Source organism: Malus sylvestris, chromosome 1, assembly GCF_916048215.2.
Source record: "Malus sylvestris chromosome 1, drMalSylv7.2, whole genome shotgun sequence".
NCBI lineage: Eukaryota > Viridiplantae > Streptophyta > Magnoliopsida > Rosales > Rosaceae > Malus > Malus sylvestris.
The window spans coordinates 24,509,159-24,530,850 of record NC_062260.1 but is presented as its reverse complement, the minus strand read 5'-3'; the positions used below and the strand labels follow the sequence as shown (position 1 = coordinate 24,530,850).

Sequence of the window (21,692 nt, the reverse complement as noted above, 5' to 3'; positions counted from 1 at the left end):
CTTTTTCTGTTTATCCACTATGCACACCCAACTCTCACCTCACTTTTTCACTCAGCTCAGCTGTGCCTTCTGTTTATGCAGCGAGCAACTTTGCAAATTAAACCCTATGCACCAGAAAATTACAATTACTCCCACATGCCAACAATGCCCGGGATGTTTTGAACGACCCATAATCTGACACGAAAATAAAAAGTTTCAGCCAACCTGTTAACCCGACACAAAACTACACAATAATAATAGGTTCAGGTCAACTCGTTAATGAGTGGGGTCATTATCAGGTCACTTATTTAGAATCCGTTAACGATTCAGGTTATGATCAGGTTAACGTTAAAAATTCGTTAAGATAATAGGTATGATATGTAACGACATGAACACAACTTGTTTGTCCGGTCTAGACTTTAGGCATGACAATTTTTTGCATGACCAATCAATTTGACAAGAAACGACACGGCTTATTAACGAGTTGAGTCGTTATTAGGTCACCTATTAAGAATCCGTTAAGATAACAAGTTTGACTCGACACAATCCTTTAAGATAACGAATATGACATAAAAACGACACAAATATTTTCAATTGATTTATCCTTTCAATTGGTTGGTATTTTGTTTATCCTCATATCTTTCAAAAATTGAAACATAGGAAAGTGCTTTAGAAACATATGTATAAAAGAACATATTTCATTTATCTTTTTCATGCCAAACATGACAAATATCACCCGTTTGCTGGGTCTCCACGGATGTCCAATAAACATTGTATTAAAATGGCAAATAAACATAAATGTTGATGTACAAGCCAAGTTTTTGTTTCTTTATTAATTTAGTTTATGATTATGTTATCAACTGCCAGTCTAAAAGACTGAATCATTGATTTAGGTAATCTGCATTATTGCTTATATAATTAAGTTTGAACAAGTGCAAACAAAACAAAAAATTAAGTTCAAGATACCAAACTCCTAATCGAATTGCTAGGGATCAAGTTTTAGGGGATGTATTCAATTGGGATTTTGAGGGATTTTAATTCTTTTAGGGGTGTGCTATCCACACACTCCATTTTACTTCTCGCACACCTCTTGATAATTCATGTTGATATTCTTCAATTCATCCGATCCGACGGCCGAAAATTAAAAAGGTGTGTGAGAAGTAAAATGGGGTGTGTGGATATCACATCCCTTCTTTTAATGAATCTAGGGGTATTCAATCAGGATTTTAAGTGATTATCTGAAATTCAAAGTGTATTCAATTAGAATTTTAAGATAGTTTATTAAAATACTTAGAAATTCGGATGTATTCAATTAGGATTTTTAAGAAAATTAGGATGTATTTAATTAAGATTTTTAAGAAGTTTATAACATTCCAGATGTATTTAATTAGAAATTGATTTTAAAGAATTTCATAAAGTTGAGGAATTAGAGGGAATTATAGAGATTTCTAATGTATTTTAAGCATCCACAAATCTCACATCTCCTCATGAGATTTCAAGGGAATTGAATCAAAATTTTATATGGAATCTCTACAAATAAATTAAACACCATATAAATTCATTAAAATCTCTCAAATTCTCAATTGAATACAACCCGTTATCCAGCTTTGCATGATTTTCATAATCTTGTTTAATCCATTTTCATAATCTTGTTTAATCGAAATTTTTTATTTTAATTTATGCAATGAATCCGAAAATTTCAATATAAAAATTAAATAATTTAAATACATCATTATTGCTCTTTATGCTTATTTATGTCTGATGTTTGGATCAAGTAAAGCAGAGAATTAAAAGACAATTTATAACATATGCCTGTGTTGCATAAACAATTTTACTTGAAAAATGTTAGCAGCAACATGTCATAATCGTAACTTCACACACAGTTTTTCAGTCACATTCCGCTCCGTCGACGGTTACCGCCACTTGTGCGTTCCCCGTCATAAAGCGCCACCGGTAACGACGACTAGGCGTGTTCCACGTTGGACACCGTACACCCTTCGGGATTCTGGAGATCCTCAAATAGTATTCGTTCATCGTATATTGTGCGATCAGTTTTTGTCAAGTATTATTCATATTTAATTTAAAATAAAAATATTTAAAATAATTTATGATCGCATGATGTATGATGAACATATATGATCTGAGAATTCCAATGATCCTCACAAAAATGATACGGAGATGATGCTCATTCCTAAAAGCACTTCCACCAGAACACCATTAGGCCGACACCTAATAAAAAAAAAGGGTTGGAACTCAGTCAATCCATTCCAGCCCATTCAATTGCCTGGCATCCAGCCCAAACTGGTCTCCAGGCCAGCCCAGAATTGACAGAGCCAAGGACCGGCCTATTAATAGTGTGCGTTTTGTGGGAATGGCGCCGAGGAAACGCAAGACGACTGAGCGAGAAGAAAATCAGCTAGTGGCGCCGGCGAAATCAAGTTGGTGACCCGTGGCGTTGGCGAGGAAGAAGGTCAAGGGAGCTTAGAAGAAGAAAGAGCAGGCGAAGAAGGAAGAGGTGGAGGCGGAAAAAGCGGAAGAGGAAGCTGTGAAGGAAGATGAGGACAACTCCGGCGAGAGCAAGGCGGAGGCCGAGTTTCTCTTGTTTCAGAAGCACCCATTCGGATTCCAAGATTACCTCACCATGGGCGTTCGATACCAAAACCTCTTGACATGATGGTTGGCGCCGTCATCAGAGCCATGGTCGTTGCACGATACGAGAACACTTTGGTGGTCGTGACTGAGACTGGTTGGCACAGCTTCAGCACCGACCCAAGCGGAGAACAAGAACAAGAAGAAGAAAGGGAAGGAGAAAGTGGAGGCCGAGGTGGAGAACAAGAAGGAGAAAGGGAAAGCGAAAGTGAAGGACGACGGAGAATGTACAGAGGTTGACGATGACGAGTCGGACAAGAGGACCATTGTAATAAAAAATAATAATATTTTAATAAAATTGACTAGGTTATTTTTTGTTAAAGGTGGAGATGTTTTTGTCTATTACTGTTTATTTGACTAGATAAATGCGTTAGATGCTGATGCAAAGTCTTTAGAAGTCTCTTAAAAAAAGCCCCCATCTACCAGGCCGGTCCCGCCCTGCTCTGCCGTTAACAAGAAACTTTAATTTAATTTTTCTCTTTTCAGAAGCTCATCAGACTTTATACAATGGGTAGAGTCACAGACACACACAGAAGGGAGAGAGAAGAGAGAGAGAAAGAATGAGAGAGAGAGAGAAAGAGTGAAGCTCTCTAGAAAGTTCCCCGAATACTCAAAGCCTTCAGCTTTGTCAAAACCCTAATTCTCCTCCCCCGTCGCCGGAGCTTTTCCCGCTGCAAATTCCGGCGTGTTTCCCCACCATTGCAGCATTCCCCGGCTGATATTCGAAAACTCCAGCCTCGGCATTTGACGGTTCTCATATCGAACAGGCTCGGAGCTTCTTCTTTGACTTTTGTTGACTGTTCGAGCTCTGTAGCTCGACTGTTCTTCACTCGGGAGCGGTTAATTTCTGGGGTTTTTGGCTGTGAATTTTTCCCATTTCACGGCGTCTTTTGGTTTATTAGGCTTCTTACCGGCAAACGGCGCCGTTTTCCGGAGCATTTTCAGCCATTTTGTTCTTTTCACACCCATAAATCTAGCCGTTGGACAGAGTTGTCTTCTTTCTTTTAGCTTTGAGCTCTCTGGTTTTTATGGCCTTGTAGTGGAGCCCTTGAGTACCGAACAATGCGACCCTTTTCAGGCATGAAACCGCTGCTCCTCCTATTCGCCGTTGTCGTTTTGTCTCCGGTTCTCGCGAGATCTCTGAACCCGTCTCTGAACGACGACGTGTTGGGGCTGATAGTGTTCAAGGCGAATATCCAAGATCCGAAGGGAAAGTTATCGTCTTGGAGCGAAGACGACGACAGTGCTTGCAGTTGGGTCGGGGTAAAATGCCACCCGAGATCCAACCGGGTCATCGAGCTCAACCTCGACGACTTCTCGCTTTCGGGTCACATCGGGCGTGGCCTTCTGCAACTGCAAGCGCTCCGGAAGCTCTCGCTTTCGAAGAACAATCTCACCGGAAGCTTAACGCCTAACATTGCTCACATCGACAACCTCCGAGTCCTCGATTTGAGTGAGAACAGTTTCTCCGGTGATGTTCCAGAAGAGTTTTTCCGGCAATGTGGGTCACTGAGAGTGATTTCTCTGGCGAAAAACAAGTTTTCCGGGAAAATTCCGGAGAGTTTGGGCTCGTGTCCGAGTCTAGCTTCTGTTAACTTGTCGTTGAACCAGTTTTCGGGTTCGGTTCCGGCTGGGGTTTGGTCCTTGAGTGGGATTAGATCACTGGATTTGTCTGATAACTTGTTGGAGGGTGGAATTCCAAAGGGGGTTGAAGGATTGAATAATTTGCGAGGAATTAATTTGGCCAGGAATCGGTTTACTGGGCAAGTTCCAGATGGAATTGGAAACTGGTTGCTCTTGAGGTCCATTGACCTGAGCGAGAATTCGTTCTCGGGTAATCTCCCTCAGACAATGCAGAAACTTGGCCTGTGCAGCTATCTGAATTTGCACCAGAACACGTTTTCCGGTGAGGTTCCAGAGTGGATTGGAGAGATGAAGAGCCTTGAGACTTTGGACCTTTCTAGCAACCAATTTTCGGGTGAAGTTCCAAGTTCAATAGGCAATCTTGAGTCTTTGAAAGTATTGAATTTTTCTGCAAATGGGTTCACTGGTAGCTTGCCAAAGTCTCTGTCTTACTGCACAAACCTTATGGCTTTAGATTTTAGCAAGAATTCGATGGCGGGTGAGCTTCCTGTGTGGATATTCGCGGCAGGTACAGAGGAAGTTTCACTTTCAGAGAAAAAACTAAGTGGAAGCAAGAACATCCCTCTATCTTCATCAGCAGGAAATGCACTAAAGAATCTCCAAGTCTTGGATTTATCCCTTAATCAATTTTCGGGTGAAATTACGTCTGACATTGGGGCCTTAAGCAGCTTGCACGTTTTGAACCTCTCTGGTAACTCTCTTGCTGGTCCTATTCCTGTGGCCATTGGAGACTTGAAGGTCCTGGACAATCTCGACTTGAGCGAAAATCGGCTCAATGGAACCATTCCAACTTCAATCGAGAATTGCTCTTCTCTAACCACTTTGTAAGTTCCCTTTTCTCTCTTACATTTCATTTTCGTGTCCTAATTTTTCTTAATCTACAAGGGTGGTAACTTGTTAATATTAGAAATCCTCTGCACTTACTTAATCAAGATATGAGAATGATTTTACGCACGAATCGTGTTTACCTTAATCCTAGTATGTTTTTCTGTTGTTTGAGATTCTTCGACAATTTTTTTGTTGGTTTTTGATATATTGGTTTTGGTTGAATTCTCCAGAATTGTATCACAGAACAGATTGACTGGTCCAATACCTGCAGCAATGTCCAAACTTACCAACTTACAAAATGTGGACTTGTCCTTCAATAGCCTCACGGGAGGCCTGCCGAAGCATTTAGCCAATCTTCCCAACCTTCTTTCCTTCAACATTTCCCACAACAACCTCCAGGGTGAACTACCTGCGGGTGCCTTTTTCAACACCATCTCCCCTTCCTCCGTCTCTGGAAATCCATCTCTCTGTGGTTCTGCAGTTAATAAGTCTTGCCCGGGAGTCCTTCCCAAACCCATTGTCCTCAATCCCAATTCCTCTTCTGATTCCAGCACAGGAGAAATCTCATCAAATCTTGGTCATCGAAGAATCTTACTCAGTATTTCTTCGCTTATTGCCATTGCTGCAGCCGCTGTCATTGTCATTGGTGTAATTGCCATTACCGTGCTTAATCTCCGTGTCCGGTCTTCCTCTTCCACAACTCAACCGGCGGCAGCCCTCGCATTTTCAGGTGGGGATGACTTCAGCCATTCCCCTACAACAGATGGAAACTCTGGTAAGCTTGTCATGTTCTCAGGTGAGCCTGACTTCAGCACCAGCGCACATGCACTGCTCAACAAGGACTGTGAGCTTGGGCGAGGCGGGTTTGGAGCAGTCTATCGGACTGTTCTTCGAGATGGACGACCAGTTGCAATCAAGAAGCTCACTGTTTCTAGTCTTGTGAAGTCTCAAGGAGAATTTGAAAGGGAAGTGAAGAAATTGGGGAAAGTGAGGCACGATAATCTTGTGGAGATCGAAGGCTATTACTGGACTCCATCATTACAGCTCATCATATACGAATATGTTGCCGGTGGTAGTTTATACAAGCATCTTCATGATGGAGCAGGTGGAAACTTCCTGTCGTGGAATGACCGGTTCAACATAATTCTTGGAACTGCGAAAAGTTTGGCTCACTTGCACCAGATGAACATAATTCACTACAATATAAAGTCCAGCAATGTCCTGATTGGCAGCTCAGGCGAACCCAAAGTGGGAGACTTTGGCCTGGCTAGGTTGTTGCCAATGCTTGACCGATATGTTCTGAGCAGCAAGATTCAGAGCGCCCTTGGCTACATGGCACCAGAGTTTGCTTGCAAAACGGTAAAGATAACCGAGAAATGTGATGTGTACGGGTTTGGGATTTTGGTTCTAGAGATTGTCACCGGGAAAAGACCTGTCGAGTACATGGAAGATGATGTTGTGGTGCTTTGTGACATGGTGAGAGAAGCACTGGAAGAAGGCAGGGTAGAAGAATGCGTTGATGCTCGGCTCCAAGGAATTTTCCCATCAGAAGAGGCTATACCTGTGATGAAACTAGGCTTGATATGCACGTCACAAGTGCCATCAAACAGACCAGACATGGGGGAGGTCGTCAACATTTTGGAGATGATCCGATGTCCTTCCGAAGGCCAAGAGGAGTTGTGATGCATTAAACTAATCTTAACCGATATTCACTGAAGGGATTCACAGCAAGTTATCCGGCACAGAAGAATCCAGTTTGTTCGTTCCATCGAGGGAGAAGGAAATTTTAATTGTTTGAAGGTTTTTCTTTTTCTGCATTGTTGTATTTGTTATCCTTCTGTTGTGGATTTCTTGTGATACATTTCTGTAGTTTCTCCTCCATGCTACAAGTAGCTAGGTCACCAGATTCTCCTTTGCCGGATTCCGATTCGAGTCCCGGTCAGAAATTGTCACGACTAATCTTCTGAACTCTTCCAATTTCTCTTCGTTCGTGTTTCTTACTAAGAGCTGATTCTATTTGTCAACTTCCAAATGCTTGGAAACTTTCGCAACATGTCACTGATCCTACATTTTAGTTTGTCTGATTGCTATCCACGTGAATGTCATTTTAACGGTATTTCAAGCTTTAAGCGAATTGCGTTGTAAACAAAGGAAAACGCTTTAAGCGAATTGCGTTGTAAACAAAGGAAAACAAGGAAAACAAATAGCGTAGTAAGAAAAAGTTAAAATGCACGACAAAGCGCAGTTGTGTTGAAAATACCGGCACGGTGGCACCCGTCTAGGACAGAATTGACTTCCCAAGACACGTTTGAGAAGGTGGTTTGTTGTTATTCTTGCCCCCATGTGTGTCCCAATGATGGGAAATAAAATACAATTTCTGGAAGTCAAAAGTGAGTAGAGAGGCCTGAGACCAGAGAATCTTAGTGCCCACTTTAAAGTCAAATAAATCTAAAGAGCTCAGTAGAATAATGCAAAAGCAAGAAGAAACCAAAGTGGTAGGGCATATACAATTGTACGTTAATATTATATATATATATATAGATTAGGGAGCTCCCTGTCGGAATAGAAGCTATGTTTTTATATTTTACCACCCATTTATCTATCTTATATTTATCTGCAGAAGCTATTTGTTTATTCCTCTTTATACCCTCCCCAATGTTTTTCTTTCCAATGAATTGATGGTAACTTGCATAGATTTCCCCTCCTCTTGGGTAAAATTTAGTTAGAGCGTCTAATCAGCTGAATGGTCAGATTAATTAATAAAACGAGAACTCGTTATTAATTATCTGTCATGTAAACCTTCACTAATAAATATACCGATGATTTGATAACAGAGAAGAGATCATCCTCGGATTTCTTTCATCAAGGCCAATAGATCAAGTAATCCGGACTTTTGAAATTTCATCAAACGGCCCACCTGTTTTAACTCTTTAAGAGCTAAAATAATTTTTAGCCGTTGGATGAAATTTCAATAGCCCAGATCACTGGATCCAGTGGCCTTGGTGAAAGAGATTCGAAGAGGATCTCTTCCCTTGATAACATATCAATATGCTTGTCGTTATCAAATAATCAGAAAAACGGTCTAACTCATCTTTCTCTCTCCTCTAGCCAAAGGCACGATAAACTTTTTTAATATGTCGAGAACACAGCTAAGTACATCAAAAATCATAATACAAGTGGTTATAAATTTTTTCTTTTAAATATCCAATCATTTATATTATATTCGTTAGTATACGAAACTATATTCCTTGACACGTAAGAAAATATCTCCAAAAGCACAATAAAAAATGTGGCACTCCTAACAACCACAACGCCCATATCTGTAAAGGGTGGTCAAAGAATATAATAAACTTGCATAGCCATGTGCATAGACTTTGAGCAATGCCAATGCCAATGAGTTGTCCCTAGTCATTAGCCAATGCTTTCAGCCAAATAAATATATGGTTTTGGGCCCAAGAGATTAATTAAATTAAATTATAAATACATTGGCATTTGAATTATCACCTTACACATGGCTCCTTCAGAAATTATATGATTTTCTTTGGATTTGGATGATTAATGCAGGTCAAAGAAACAAGGATCAAATGCTCTAATTTTTTATTTATTTATAATTATATAAATATTATTAGTGCGTGTTCAAGAAGCAATTTGTATTGTAACCGGTTGGTTATTTCATTTTGTCTATTTCTCTCGTTATTAGAATGGAGAATGAGATGCAGAATCAGAGATAGATTCTTCTATTTTGAAGTGTTTCTTGAAAAATTAATCTACTTTTTTACCGTTTGTACATCCTCTTTTATCTATCTTTTGCTTGTTAATTCTCACAATGTTTATTTCCATGTAATGTTCTTGAAAGTGAAGAAACCCACTACCTTTGATGGGACCAAAACATGAGCATTAAGCCCAAGAAGTGCTTTGGTATGGGCAGTCAGTCAAGGTAAAGACTCTGCTTTCACAATTTAAGTACTTCTAAATGCTTGGGAGGACCATTCAAATTACAGACCAAGGGAAAAGCACTTAGACGAAAAGCTGTAAAAAGCTGTTTCTTGCTGCTTCCATTGTTTGGAGATAATAAAGAAATCTGCTTTTTTGTTTGGTAGTTTTCTTTGTTCATGCTTTTGCTTTGGTGAGGGGCAACAACACGATGTCCTCATAGGACTTGGATTGTCTGCCCTTCCAATTTCATACCCTTCTCATGCCCTCTTATTTAGTGGTTACGGTTAAGTCATGTCAATATTTTATATTTCCATTACTTTTTGTCTTATTAATTTTATAAAAAATTAATATAAAATGTTGACGTGACTTAACCGTGACCACATAATATAAGAACGCATGGGAATGACATGGAATGAGAATGGCAGACAATCCAAGTCCGTCCTCATAAAACTAGAAGTCTCTAGCTTTTGGTCTCACAGCAGTTGAAACTGGTGCCTATTGCTGTTGGGTTGCCTTGCCTTGATGGTAGGGGCACCACCTTGTATCACCTACCAGCACATGCCCTCTAACAATTTGATGCTATTATTTCATTTTTCACATCGTCCAAGTACATTATTCGTTTCATTGTTCGGAGTGGTGCATTGCCTTTTCGAAATTGTGCATTACACTCAATTGAAGCATCAACACTACCGCTTTAAACACCAACATTACTATATTTCTCGCAATGTGTTTGTGTTTAGTGCAAACACGTACTGAAGAAAAATTAGTGTACCCCAACAAAGTAGGACGCAATTCTTTTGTAGAAATAAGAGCTTCAAAGAAATAAACAAGGGTTTAGGAGGTGAGAAGTATATCAGACCAAATGCTTCAACTGCGATTAATTTGATCTCGGAAGCTCGAATTCTCAAAAGTGTGCTCAAAGCGCTTACTAAAACCATGAAATATAAGGCCATCTCCAACCGAAGGCTAGCCAGATGGCTCGTTTTAGCCCTCTAGCACTCCAAGAAATTAATATTTTAATGAATAGTACATGGCTATATTTGCCTCCATCTCCAATCGAGGGCCATAGGGCTCGTTTTAGCCCTGTCACAAAAAAACCGTCTTCAACCGAGGTCTAAAGGATCATAGGGCCAAACATAATTTATTATTAAAAAAATACAACTTAAATTCAAATCCAAAGGCTAAGTGATGTCAGCATGACGTCAGTTGGTCGTTGGATTTGAATTTTTTTTGCTATAAATAGGGTGGATATTGGGTTATAATTCACACAACTTTGAATTCAATCTATTTCAATTAAATTTCTTTCAATTCAAGTTTGCAATGAATTCCAACTTTGGATCCTCTTTGGATTTCAACTGGGGGTCCTCATCCAATTCCAAATTGGAAGAAAAATGGGCGCAAATGAGACAAGAAGATGAGGAGTTTGACGAAGAAGTTCAAGTAAGGCGCAACAAACAAAACAGAGCAGTAGCCATGGTTGCGGCCATGGTGTGTCAGCCAACTGAGGAACAACCTCAATGTGGTGGCTCTATTGCTAGTCGCTCTTATAAACCACAAAACAAAGCGATGACGCATGCCAATCTGATGAACAACTACTTCAACCCCAACTCAGTATACACAGAAGAGGATTTCAGATGTCGCTTCCGAATATAAAAAAATTATGAAACAAATTTTGTAAAATAGAAGTTATAGGAAAAAAAATAGAATTTAAAAATAATACGAAACAAATTTTGTAAAATAGAAGTTATAGAAAAAAATAGAATTTAAAAATAAAAGTTATAGGAAAAAAAAAATTGAATAAAAAAAAACTATAAAAAAAATAAAAAATAACAGTTAGCTGACGTCAGCTAGCCGTTGCATTTAAAAATTTGGTGGAATGCTCACATTTCTGGTCAATCTGGATTGGGCTAGCCCTTTGGCCATTTCAGATTCCGTGGGGCCCACGAGCTCTCTGGCCTAGCCTTCGGTTGGTGACGGTTTTCAGGCGTTTTTCGGCTCTCTTGCCCTTTGAACCCTTCGGTTGGAGATGGCCTCAGGATTCAAGCCATATTTTCACCAAGTTGATCAAGGTTATCAGTTAAAGAGAGTGATCAGTTTACAAGAACATGTACCAAACTAATCTGATCCTGAATGTGTTTTATTAAGAAAACTAAATCCGAAAAGAACATCATGATTACTGCACACACAAACCAAACCATTCATAAACATTCAAATGATCGCTTTCGCGATGGAGTTCAGAGGCAACACAACAATGTTGAGAATAAACATTGGAAATATAGTTGAAGCAAACTTTCATTCACAGGATTGCCTTCAGCTGGTCTTTGATTCTCGAACGATTTTCATCAATTTTTTTGAATTTGGTTAATCAGCTGGTTTGGTTTGATCATTCTCGATAAAAATAACTTATACACGAGCATGCATTGCGCTCATCTTTCACACACGATAAAAATCCGATCATTCTCGATAAATGAAGAGAAACCAATGCGAGAAGGTGAAGAACTGTCCCATCCCACGTTCAAAAAGTAAAGAGATTGTGGAGTCACTGATGGGGAAAATTGACACATATTTGACGATTGCATCTTAACCATTGACACTAAGGTTGAATTGCAACAAACAGTACCACAGTAAAACCACAAATTAACTCCAAAAGCAGTTGCATTTCTTTTCGCCTTTACCAGAACTGGCTCTAAAAACTTAAACCCCTTACCTCAAACTTGCAAAATACTCATAACTTACCACATTCGAAGGAAATGAAAAATGAAAATCATAAAACGTTCATTCGTTAAATTCACGTAATGAGAGAGATAGAGGGAGCGAAATATAACACCGTAACATCTAAGAACTTTCCAGCTCATTCATTTCAGTGTCAACGTCAGTGTCAATGTGGATTTTATGTACTTGTTTTGGTTTGTATGTGTGTCGGTTTCCTTGTCTTCTCCATCTTCCTCAATCCTCGTCAACGTCTTTAGTCCCTTCATAGTTCTGTCCTTTGTTGTCTCATCACACAAACACCATTGCCACCTCATTCATTCGACACTGTTCCAAGATGACATGGCCAGCTGCTCCAAATGCTTAACCGATTCTCCAAGGAGGAGAATTCTATTTCTGAAGAAAATTCAGATGATTTTGTAATTTCCCAATTTTACAGTGTTCCTAATTGCAATTAAAATTTTGAGATTTAAGTCCTTCATCTTTTCTAATTTCCACCTGAGTTCCCCAAATCTTAGAACCTTTCCACCTTTTCACTTTCCCCCTAAATTCCATGTAAGTGAGCAAAGTAAACACTCTCTAGAGTAGTAGAGTGTGTCTTTTTCCCACCCAAATCACTCTCCTAAAACCCTAATTCACTTTCCCCAAACCCTCCAAAAGCAGCTTAATTTCCTCTAATTTCAATCCCAAAATCATGCCCAATTCCCCAAATTAGGGTTTCCAGTTTCCCAATTACCCAATTCCCCCCAACCCCAAGCATGTCCTCCGAAGAATTGGGTCTGGTTTCGACCCAGAACGGGCTCAACTCTCCAATCGTGTTTCAAGACGAGAACTTGCGATTCAATTGCGGAGCTCCGCCGCAGCGCCGGGTCGGGGAAACGGGTCCCAAGACCCGCGAGCTCACCGGGTTCATCGACGACCGGTTCTTCGCGCCACAGAGCTCGGACTTCCGGCGGAGCATGTATAGCGAGAACCTGGATCGGCGGGACCCGCCCGAGCCGCGAAACTGGAACTCGAACGGAGCTGATACGACGCCGAGTGGCGAGGGATCGGACGACGACGACGATGACGACGACGACGACGATGATGACGTGGACGACGATGATGAAGGTGATGGCGGGCTTGTCGGAGTGGAGAGCAGAAACAAGGGCATTGCCGGTAATAATGGGAGTAATGGGGAGGACAAAATGGTAAACGGGAAAGTTAAGCATCATCAGCAGCAGCACCTTTCTTCTTTTGGTAAGAGATTTTTGTGGAAAGTTTTGATCGTTTCATAATTTAGTTTCTAATTTTGGAAACCTTTGTCGAATGTTTGATTTTTTGGAATGTTGTTTTCCTTTTCTTTTTTTTTTTGTTAATTTTAAGGTGGGACTGTAATAGTAGGATCAAGTAGAGAAGTGTTGGTGAAAGAACATAGTGCTGGGCAGCAAACAGTGAATAACAACACAAGGGCTAGTCCCAGTAGTAATGCGCAGCAAGGAAGACTGGGGAATTACCACAATGCCGTCACGGTTGCTGAACCGGATGGCGACATGTATTATTCGCAGTATCTGCAGGGCTCTGACGGGTCTGGTTCTGCTCCGAAGGATTTGGTTGTGGAAAACGGTTGTGGTCTTAGTGGAAGAAAGGATGTTATGTACTCGAGCGAGTCTGGAGACTCTTTGAGGGCCATTCTTTCTGATCCTGTGACGTGAGTTTTGTGTTTTCATATACTGGTTTTGCATTTGATTCATCGATTTATAGAATTTGTGGCCGAGTCTTTGCTGTGTGTTGAATTTCAGGGGAGGTCTGATGGATGACGCAATGATATTGCCTTGTGGACATTCCTTTGGAGGTGGTGGAATTCAGCATGTTATGAGAATGGTGAGTTCCTCGGAGTAGGACACACATTTTTCTCTCATATATAGATGTGATCGTTTCTGTTTGCTTTGACAATATTTGGACGATCCTACACAAAAAAAACATATATATATATCTCAAACATCATTGCTTTCTTGCTGGGAATGTTAACTTTCGTCACAACCTCTAAAGCTAGACCACAAGCTAACATATGTTCTCTGCTGTATTTTGGCTGTGTATGTGCATATGGTTCTACATCAAATCTAATAACATGCATAATTACAATCTCGGGTTAAAACTTAGAAACAAAGATAGTCACGGCCCATAGTATTTTTGTTGCTTTTAATTGTAGGAAAACTAATGAAAAGGACTTGAAAACTTGAGTTTTAACGATAAGGACAAAATAAAGAGTAAAGTGAATAGTTCCAGGATTGACTTTTTAGTGTAAAAATGTGGTTTTTCGTTAGAGTGAACAGTACCGGGAGCTTTTCGTTACAGTTCCCTTCATTGTTTCCATTTCTTCAGGGTGCCAACAAGTTATCATATATGCATGTCATTAACTGTTTTCCGTGGCCGGCACTCAATGAAGAGAGCTACTGCTGCTAAATGGTTTGGCAAAGACAAAAAGGCTCTCGTTAAATTTATTTTGCATGCACGAGACCTAGTGTGGCTTCATAAGCATATGTTTTTGCATTCATTATTTTGAACCTTTTGCTTGCAAAGTATATCTGGTACATGCATGTGGGATTCTATGAACCAATAAGAAGTTGTGCCCTATCACTTGCAAATTCTTGTTTCGTTTTGATTGTCAAATTGAAGTTTTATTTTCTTTCATAATTTCCAGAAAGCTTGCTGCACCTGTTCTCAGTCGATTTCAGAAGACTCAATTGCTCCAAATCTTTGTAAGTAAAAGTTTGTCATTGATGGTTTATAATCCCTTACCATGTCAAAATACATCTCTTTCTGACAAACCATAACTGAAATTATACTGCTTGCACATCGTCAATGTAATGGAAGAGGCAGCACAATCATTTCCCGATTTCTTGGTTTTGTTTGTTACATGCTGAACTTCTCCATGCCAAAGTCGCATCAGTAGCCTGAAAAAAAGGAATTAATGTTAATGTGCTTGGAATCCATGGTGTAATATTCTCTGATGTAAACATTATTTAGTAAAACTCCAGTGTAGGAAAAATGTGGAAAAATTGAATTCTCAAAGAGATTGATGGAATCAGAAACGTTGGAGTAAAATACGTAGGGATCATCAAGTGTCTTAGAAAAAGAAAAACATTGACAATTTAAGTGGAAAGATCAGGCTTTGGGGATCCTATAGATGAAAAAAAAGGATGAAAGAATAACTGTCGGATGACAAACTGTACAACATTGATTTGTTTTAGAAATCATTCTAGTATAACAGTTTTGTCTCACACGTGCAGCTCTTCGAGCTGCTGTACAGGCATTCCGTCGGGAAGAAGAGTTACAGTTTTATCGCTCATCCAAAAGAAGAAGAGAAAGGTTTGACCAGGTTTGTCTTTTTTCATGATTCAGAAACTGTTGCATCATTAGGTTTTAAAAGAAACTGAGGAAAAGATTATCAAAACCTCAAAACTAAGTCCTTTATTTTCTCATGTAGGAAAAGGGTGGTGGTGGTGATTTAGCTTTCATGGATTCTCCAAGGGGTAGAGGTGTTCAGTTTCCGTTCGCTGTGACTGACAGAGTTATTATAAAGGTTAGCAGACTAAAGTCCCAATCTTGGCTCTCGTTCTTGTTCCATTGTTTGTTCGAACCAATAATTGGAGTGATATTGTCACAGGGGAACAAGAGGACACCACAACGCTTCGTCGGACGCGAGGCTGTTGTGACAACACAATGCTTAAACGGATGGTTAGTCATATTTCGAGTTTTATTCCACCTTAATGATATATATTGCTTGCCTTACATACCTTTGTCAAATGAGATGCCGGCTTAGATTTGTTTTAATGTACACAAATTGCTTCAACAGGTATGTGGTAAAGACGTTGGATAACGCAGAGAGCGTGAAATTGCAGTATCGTTCCCTTGCCAAGGTAGCCGACGACCCAACATCCAAGCCAACGTCAAGCAAGATGGCACCTAACTGGCTGTAGGCCATACTACTTCGTCGGCAATATGCCACGCTATAACTAACTTGGTTGTTTAAGAAGTTTCTGCCTCTGTTTAAGTTGTATTTTATCACGAGCAAACATGGTGACATTCCGCGTTGTAAATTATAGAAGCCCCTACAAATGTGAATTTAGATTGTAAAAATTATGTATCTATGTGTCTTTATGTTGAGCACTGTTGTATTTGAATCCTGTGTAAACCCTTGAAGGTTGATATTCCATTCTTTGCTTATATGCCCCTTGCATTTCGCAGAAAATCGCACTTTGCTTTTCATTTTGTGTTTAATGTGATCTTGTTTCGTCAAATTGGTCAGGAAAATCGTTAATTTGGCTAATCTGGAATTTGACGTTTTGTTTAACTCTTTTCTTGATCAATTGAGAACTTATGTAGCACGTCCCGTGCCAATAAAATAAGAACATGTGGACAAAAACTTACATGTCATCACTTCATTGTTATCCAATAAAACCGCCAAATGTTCCAAACGGATTTAGAATTCAAATCTTCAAAAGAAGCTGAGAATCGATATCTCATTGTTATCCAAATCAAAGTGAAAAATCTCAAGAAAAAGCCGGCAGATTACATGTTAATGTTACAGACTCAAACACTTAATGAACATAGCCTCAAGAACCTAATCTACTTAATTAGACAGAGATTGAAGGAACGACTGCAGTCCTGAACAAGATCAGAAACACGGCACGTTTGTCGACAACAGGAAGTTGCACGTCGAGTAAATCGAAGCTGCAGCAGCCCTAACAGTTAATGCCCTTTCTGAGTTATCCAACATCAGTGGTCTGCAAGACAAACAAAAAGACAAATGATAAGATTACAGCATTTGCTTTAGTTGAAAAAACTGCGTTGCAATCGACTCTAAGCAATTTTTGAGAAGAATTCTGCTTAGATTTATGAAAGCAAACATTTACCTGGCACCATTTTCAGATGTTCCGAAATGTTGAATGCCGGGAGCAGCATTCCATTGGACAAGTTGAAGGCCCTGGTCACAGTGAAGCTGCATTTCTTTTACTTGGTTCGACCAACTTTCCTGAAATTTATTACCAGTATGTTCTGTAAGGAAATGCGTGCAATAAACAAGCTATGAAATGAATTCAAGGTTTCTTTTCGAGCACTCACAAGTTGTTCCTCTTCCTCAGAAAGTGCTTTGTCCATTTGCTCAAACAGCGGAATCCATCTCGCTCTATGCATATCTGCAATAGCACATCTAGAAAATCCATGGGCGGAAGTTTTCGTGATCTGAGAATTATTCTCCTGATCTGGTGAAAATTCTTTTGCCAGCAAAGATGGCAAATCTGTAGTTACTACATCTCGAACTCTCTTCCTACTGCGCCGCAATGCTGCAGTTACATAATAAAGAACAGATAAGAATATGCTCCATCAACGAGATCCACTAGTGATATAAGAGATAGAGCATTACCTTCAAGACGTCCTTTGACGTCCAGAAGAATAAGTTCCAACCATTGAGAAGCAATGGTAGCAGCTGCAAAAGAACTAAAACTTAGATCAGATATCACATTCAACCTTTTTCAACAGTGTATTCATGTATGATCTTCCCTAACCATCACTTAACTACTAACTTATACCACTTTCATGCATTAATAAAGTATACCTAAATTACTGAACATTTAAGATAAAAAAAAATGAAGAAAAAAAATGACCTTTGATAGAGAGATAGGATGATGTTTCCTCACTAGACAAAGGGCTGTCATCCTCAGGCGCCTGCATTGATGATGACAACTTCAATGCTAGCAAATCTTCCTCTCTTTCAGGGATGGAGTGCGATTCAAGACTTTTACCACTAAACCTCTCTACTGTGGTTTGTTCGACATCTCCACCTTTGTCTACTGGAATCAAAGAAGATTTGTTCGTCAATATAGGCAGCCCTCTTGTCTGCCAGTCATGATGGATAGTATTTGGAGGCTGATTTTCATGATAGAGATGTATTGCAGAATCATTCATATTTCCAACGTCCTGCCTGTTCCCAATTTCACAAGTTCCACTCTTCGGATGGGTTGTTTGCTTGTTTCCCAGGCGGTCATTTTCAAGTCTTTCTAATTTTACAAGGGACTCTATTATTGAACGGACCTGTTTTCTGTTCCTGACATGGTTGATAATCCCAGGGTTCAGTTCATTGAGCAGTCCACTTGGAGCAGCAATCTTCGCGAACCTGTCCACTTGTTCCCTCTTTGCGCATTCCATCTTTTTCTTGACCTCGTCATTTTTAGTCTTCTTAGGACGTGGTTTTGGCACCGGTATGCCTCCATGAGTGGATGATAGGAAACCATTTTGCTTCATCTCCTTCCAAACATTCATTGGATCTTTCTCTTCCAGTGGGCCAGTGCAACTCCCACATTCAGAGGCAGCTCTTGGCTTCAAGGATTTGGTGCTTTTATAAGGATAAAATGGATCTTGTTTTTCTGAAGCAGAAACATCTGCTGCATTGAGATCCAATCCAATGCCTTTCGCCTTTTCACATTTACTCTGATCCCTAAGCAAGGTGATCTCAAAACTCTCGGTGCATTGCTGACTGTTGTTTAGAACCGTACGTTTGCCAATGCACGCACCAGTAGTCAGATCTAGTCTAGAAGCATGATTGACTGGTACTGACAGTGTATTTCTCCAAAACTTTCCAGCTTGGGAAGCATCTACACCCAAAGTTATAGGCACCTCAGTAACTTGAGACATCTCATCATCACCATATTGAACTTGATCACTTGATTCCTTGTTTTTCAACAATGTTGGATTACTGTGGTATAAAGAATAGGAGTTAAGCAATGAACCCCAAACCACTCCAAATCACAAACCAAAACCAACCTCGTTAAGTAAACGAATTCACAAATGATATTCAAACACAACTCAAATGCAAAGCCCATGAAGCTACTTCCTACTTAAAATCTTGGACATCAAAGTCTCAGATAAATCATACATTTTCAGTGGGTTTCAAATGCATTAAACTCTGACTTGTAAACTGAGTGCAATTTGCACAAGTACTTGTAATTGAACAATTTCTATAGCACAATAAAAGCACATGAAACATTAAAATTTAATAGGTTTAAAAATCAACATTTTAAGCGCCAAATAATTGCAAAATCATTCCTGAAAAGGGAGACAACATTCCACACCAATAAAATCAATACAGCAACAAGAAATTTCTAAAATTTAAGATAAATTACCTTCGAACCGGCACACTGTCTTAAGATCTCGCATTTTCGGCCGTTTGCGAGGTCCCAGCTCACGTTCTCGTCCCATCTCAGTACTGATTCGCTTCTGGCCAGCAATCTAAAACCCAATAAAATGAATCAAAACCCAGAACATAAATGCCATAGATTTGAACTAAGCGCAGGAAAAAAAAAACCCACCTTTGAATCGAATCTATGTATCGGGACTGCCCCGTCGGAAACTCTCCCCGAATCGCATCGATTCTCCATAACCTTCGAACCCAATTCAAAAAACGAAACTTTCAGAGCGACCCTTATGCAAGAACCACTAAACTTATCTCATGGGCGCGAAAATTTGAAAACTTTCCACCCGGAAACGAAAAGGGTTTGTCCCAAAACGACGAGTCTTCGTTCTTCCGATCAGAAATCAAGAAATCGGAAGCGCAATGTCGGAGATTTCGATTGGGAGGGAAGTGGGGTTGCTGGGGTTACGGTTTTTGATTGGGGGTGCGCAGGAGGGCAGATCTCCGTTGGACATTTTTATTATTATTTCGATTTCGAGATTATCAAATTTGAATTTTTGCAGAGAAAATAGAAGAGCGCGCACTCTCTCGCTACTGAGTTACAAACGTTGTTCGTTTTAAATTGTGATTTGGGAGGAAGCTTTTAAGATTTGACAACGGCAAACAACGTGGGTTGTTTTTCAAATTCAAACCAGGTTTTGGGATGGAGGGGTTTTTGTTTGGTTTGGGCCAAAGGGGGACACGTCATGCTTTTCCTTTCCCACGCGTTCCTTATTAGGGGATTGTTTGGTTGCATGGATAGGTTTTAGGTGTTCAAAATTATTGAGAGAGGATCCTCGTCGGATTCTCTTTGTGAGGATCTTGGAGATCCTCAAATCACATCAATTCATCGTGCATCGTACGGTCAGTTTTCGTCAAGTAATGTTTATAATAATTAGGACTTTATCTCACATCACATTAAAATCTTGGGTGGTGCTATTTAAACATTCATTTTTATCTCCTCACCATGGTCCGAAATGCCGATAATATCGGCGATATATCGCCGATATTATCGGTTTTCAGGGGTACCGATTTTTTTTGCACTATCCAAATGGTTTTCGGGATAATATCGCGATATTATCGAAATTTACGATAATATCGAAACAGGCTTCCCGGAGAAGAACGCCGGAGCTGTAGAAGCTCCGGCCGACTGTAAAACAGGACCCTAGACTCCGATCTAGGTATGAAAATGAAATAGAAGACGAGATGAACGTTTTTATAACTTCTGTTTGCCGTGAAACGGTCGGAGGTGTTCAGAAAGTGGCTCGACACTCACGGCCTCGTCGGATCTGGGTGTCATTGGGGTCATCGGCGTTCCTCTACACGTCGCCGTGCTTCCCAGAGACGGAGGAGAGGGAGGGAAAGTTCAGGAGGGTGGTGGAGATGCTGCGCTGGCATCGGGGTGGACAAATTTGGGTGTGCCTGGGTGTGGGTGCGATCGGGGAAATGGAGTGAGAGAACGGGAGTGAGAGAACGAGATAGAGTTGAGAACTAAACTGAGAGAGAGTGAGGGGTCTAAGAGAGAGAGAGCCTTTCTCCTTTTTCTAAAAGGCTGTTTTGGTTTCTACAAAACAATAAAAAAAATGGAAAGGACATCAAGGGCTGTTTTGGGCTCGGGGTTGATGCAAAGAGCCGTTGGCTCGGCTCTGGTCTCGAGGCAGAGGGATGCAGAGCATCCCATGTGAATTCATATCTAATTTTTTTTTTCTTTTGTTTTTCTGTTAGTTCAGTTCTTTTTAGTTTTTTTTTGTGTTCTTTTCCTGTTTTTATTTAGTTTAGTATATTTATTTGAGTTTAGGTTCTTTTTATTTACAGTTTATTTATTTTTCACACCTTGAGGACAATGTGTGATTTAAGTTTGAGGGTGGGAAATAAGAAATTTTAGGTTTTTAATTTTTGTGTCAAGTTAAAAATTTTCGTTTTTAAGTTAATATCCATAGTTTATTTTAAGCGTTAGAACAAATGGACAAGGTGAAGGTTAATTCCATATTAGAGTCTTTTCTCTTTATCGTCAATTAGACATTAATTCACGAATTATACTTTGAAAATTTGCATTATATATAAATGATTATGGTGTGTTTAAACTTCTTTCATTAATTACTACATGTTTTCTACACTCACAATGTTTGCCAGCTCGCTATATAATCAACTTAAATCAGTTAAATCCATCATGCAATGCATTTTCTTCCAATTTTTTGTGATAAACTAATAGATAATTGACTAAATAAACATCCTACAAAGTTTCAATAAAGATTTCCAAGTTTTTCTTACAATTTCCGTGGTTTCCATGTAATTTTTATCGATATCGATATTTTACCGATATTTCCATCGATATTTCCGTGTTTTCGGAATACCGATATTTCCGATATTACCGATATTTAATACCTTGTTCCTCACACATTATTTTCATTTTTTCGGCCATCAAATCGAAGAAAATCAATGAACAAGATTTAACAAGAGTTTTCAATTTCCGGCTATCATATCAAATATATTAAAGAACATCAATGGAAAAAAAATATTAACAAATATGTGTGGAGATAACAAAGAGTGAATGGAACTGCCTTAAAATCTTACCTCTAATTGTGTATTCATCAACCTTTTTTATAGAAGAGATCCCCATGTACTTTCACAGCCAAATCTAATGCGAAAAACCTAAATCTCAATTACATACGCCCCTAAATTCGAATATAATTAAAATAATCAAACAAACAAAAACCAAAGGAAATGAGTTTCTACC

At 39.6% G+C, this 21,692-nt stretch overlaps 3 protein-coding genes across 5 annotated transcripts; 2 read left to right on the top strand and 1 right to left on the bottom strand.

The window, feature by feature from the left end:
- Positions 1 to 3,134: 3,134 nt before the first annotated feature.
- LOC126632729 (probable LRR receptor-like serine/threonine-protein kinase IRK) lies at positions 3,135 to 7,124 on the top strand. The gene is made up of 2 exons (XM_050303200.1): positions 3,135 to 5,096; positions 5,331 to 7,124. Exons 1-2 carry the CDS (start codon positions 3,691 to 3,693, stop codon positions 6,781 to 6,783), a joined length of 2,859 nt encoding a protein of 952 aa, XP_050159157.1. The 5' UTR covers positions 3,135 to 3,690; the 3' UTR covers positions 6,784 to 7,124.
- Positions 7,125 to 12,061: 4,937 nt separating this feature from the next.
- Positions 12,062 to 15,954, top strand: LOC126626391 (U-box domain-containing protein 62-like). Of its 3 annotated transcripts, none has more exons than XM_050295732.1 (8): positions 12,062 to 12,984; positions 13,129 to 13,435; positions 13,527 to 13,608; positions 14,429 to 14,486; positions 15,018 to 15,106; positions 15,215 to 15,310; positions 15,395 to 15,465; positions 15,584 to 15,954. In XM_050295732.1, exons 1-8 carry the CDS (start codon positions 12,504 to 12,506, stop codon positions 15,705 to 15,707), a joined length of 1,308 nt encoding a protein of 435 aa, XP_050151689.1. In that variant the 5' UTR covers positions 12,062 to 12,503; the 3' UTR covers positions 15,708 to 15,954. The 3 variants fall into 3 exon arrangements, with proteins under 3 accessions (XP_050151689.1, XP_050151682.1, XP_050151672.1); XM_050295725.1 differs by having other exon boundaries at positions 13,126 to 13,435; XM_050295715.1 differs by having other exon boundaries at positions 12,066 to 12,984; positions 13,111 to 13,435.
- A 242-nt stretch (positions 15,955 to 16,196) lies between these two features.
- LOC126626382 (uncharacterized) lies at positions 16,197 to 19,604 on the bottom strand. The gene is made up of 7 exons (XM_050295705.1): positions 19,095 to 19,604; positions 18,909 to 19,014; positions 17,394 to 18,743; positions 17,153 to 17,215; positions 16,852 to 17,072; positions 16,644 to 16,762; positions 16,197 to 16,514 (listed from the first exon to the last, which is right to left on the bottom strand). Exons 3-7 carry the CDS (start codon positions 18,418 to 18,420, stop codon positions 16,406 to 16,408), a joined length of 1,539 nt encoding a protein of 512 aa, XP_050151662.1. The 5' UTR covers positions 18,421 to 18,743; positions 18,909 to 19,014; positions 19,095 to 19,604; the 3' UTR covers positions 16,197 to 16,405.
- Between the last annotated feature and the right edge of the window lie 2,088 nt (positions 19,605 to 21,692).

What these genes read in the sequence shown, in the direction of transcription:
- LOC126626391 (XM_050295715.1), top strand. Translation starts at nt 12,504, where the DNA reads ATGTCCTCCGAAGAATTGGGTCTGGTTTCGACCCAGAACGGGCTCAAC. An exon ending in ATTCTTTCTGATCCTGTGAC is followed by an intron (nt 13,436 to 13,526) that starts GTGAGTTTTGTG and finishes GTTGAATTTCAG; the next exon opens with GGGAGGTCTGATGGATGACG. An exon ending in CTCAATTGCTCCAAATCTTT is followed by an intron (nt 14,487 to 15,017) that starts GTAAGTAAAAGT and finishes TCACACGTGCAG; the next exon opens with CTCTTCGAGCTGCTGTACAG.
- LOC126626382 (XM_050295705.1), bottom strand. Translation starts at nt 18,420, where the DNA reads ATGTCTCAAGTTACTGAGGTGCCTATAACTTTGGGTGTAGATGCTTCC. An exon ending in ATCCTATCTCTCTATCAAAG is followed by an intron (nt 17,216 to 17,393) that starts GTCATTTTTTTT and finishes GTTCTTTTGCAG; the next exon opens with CTGCTACCATTGCTTCTCAA. An exon ending in CGTCAAAGGACGTCTTGAAG is followed by an intron (nt 17,073 to 17,152) that starts GTAATGCTCTAT and finishes ATGTAACTGCAG; the next exon opens with CATTGCGGCGCAGTAGGAAG.
- LOC126632729 (XM_050303200.1), top strand. Translation starts at nt 3,691, where the DNA reads ATGCGACCCTTTTCAGGCATGAAACCGCTGCTCCTCCTATTCGCCGTT. An exon ending in TGCTCTTCTCTAACCACTTT is followed by an intron (nt 5,097 to 5,330) that starts GTAAGTTCCCTT and finishes TGAATTCTCCAG; the next exon opens with AATTGTATCACAGAACAGAT.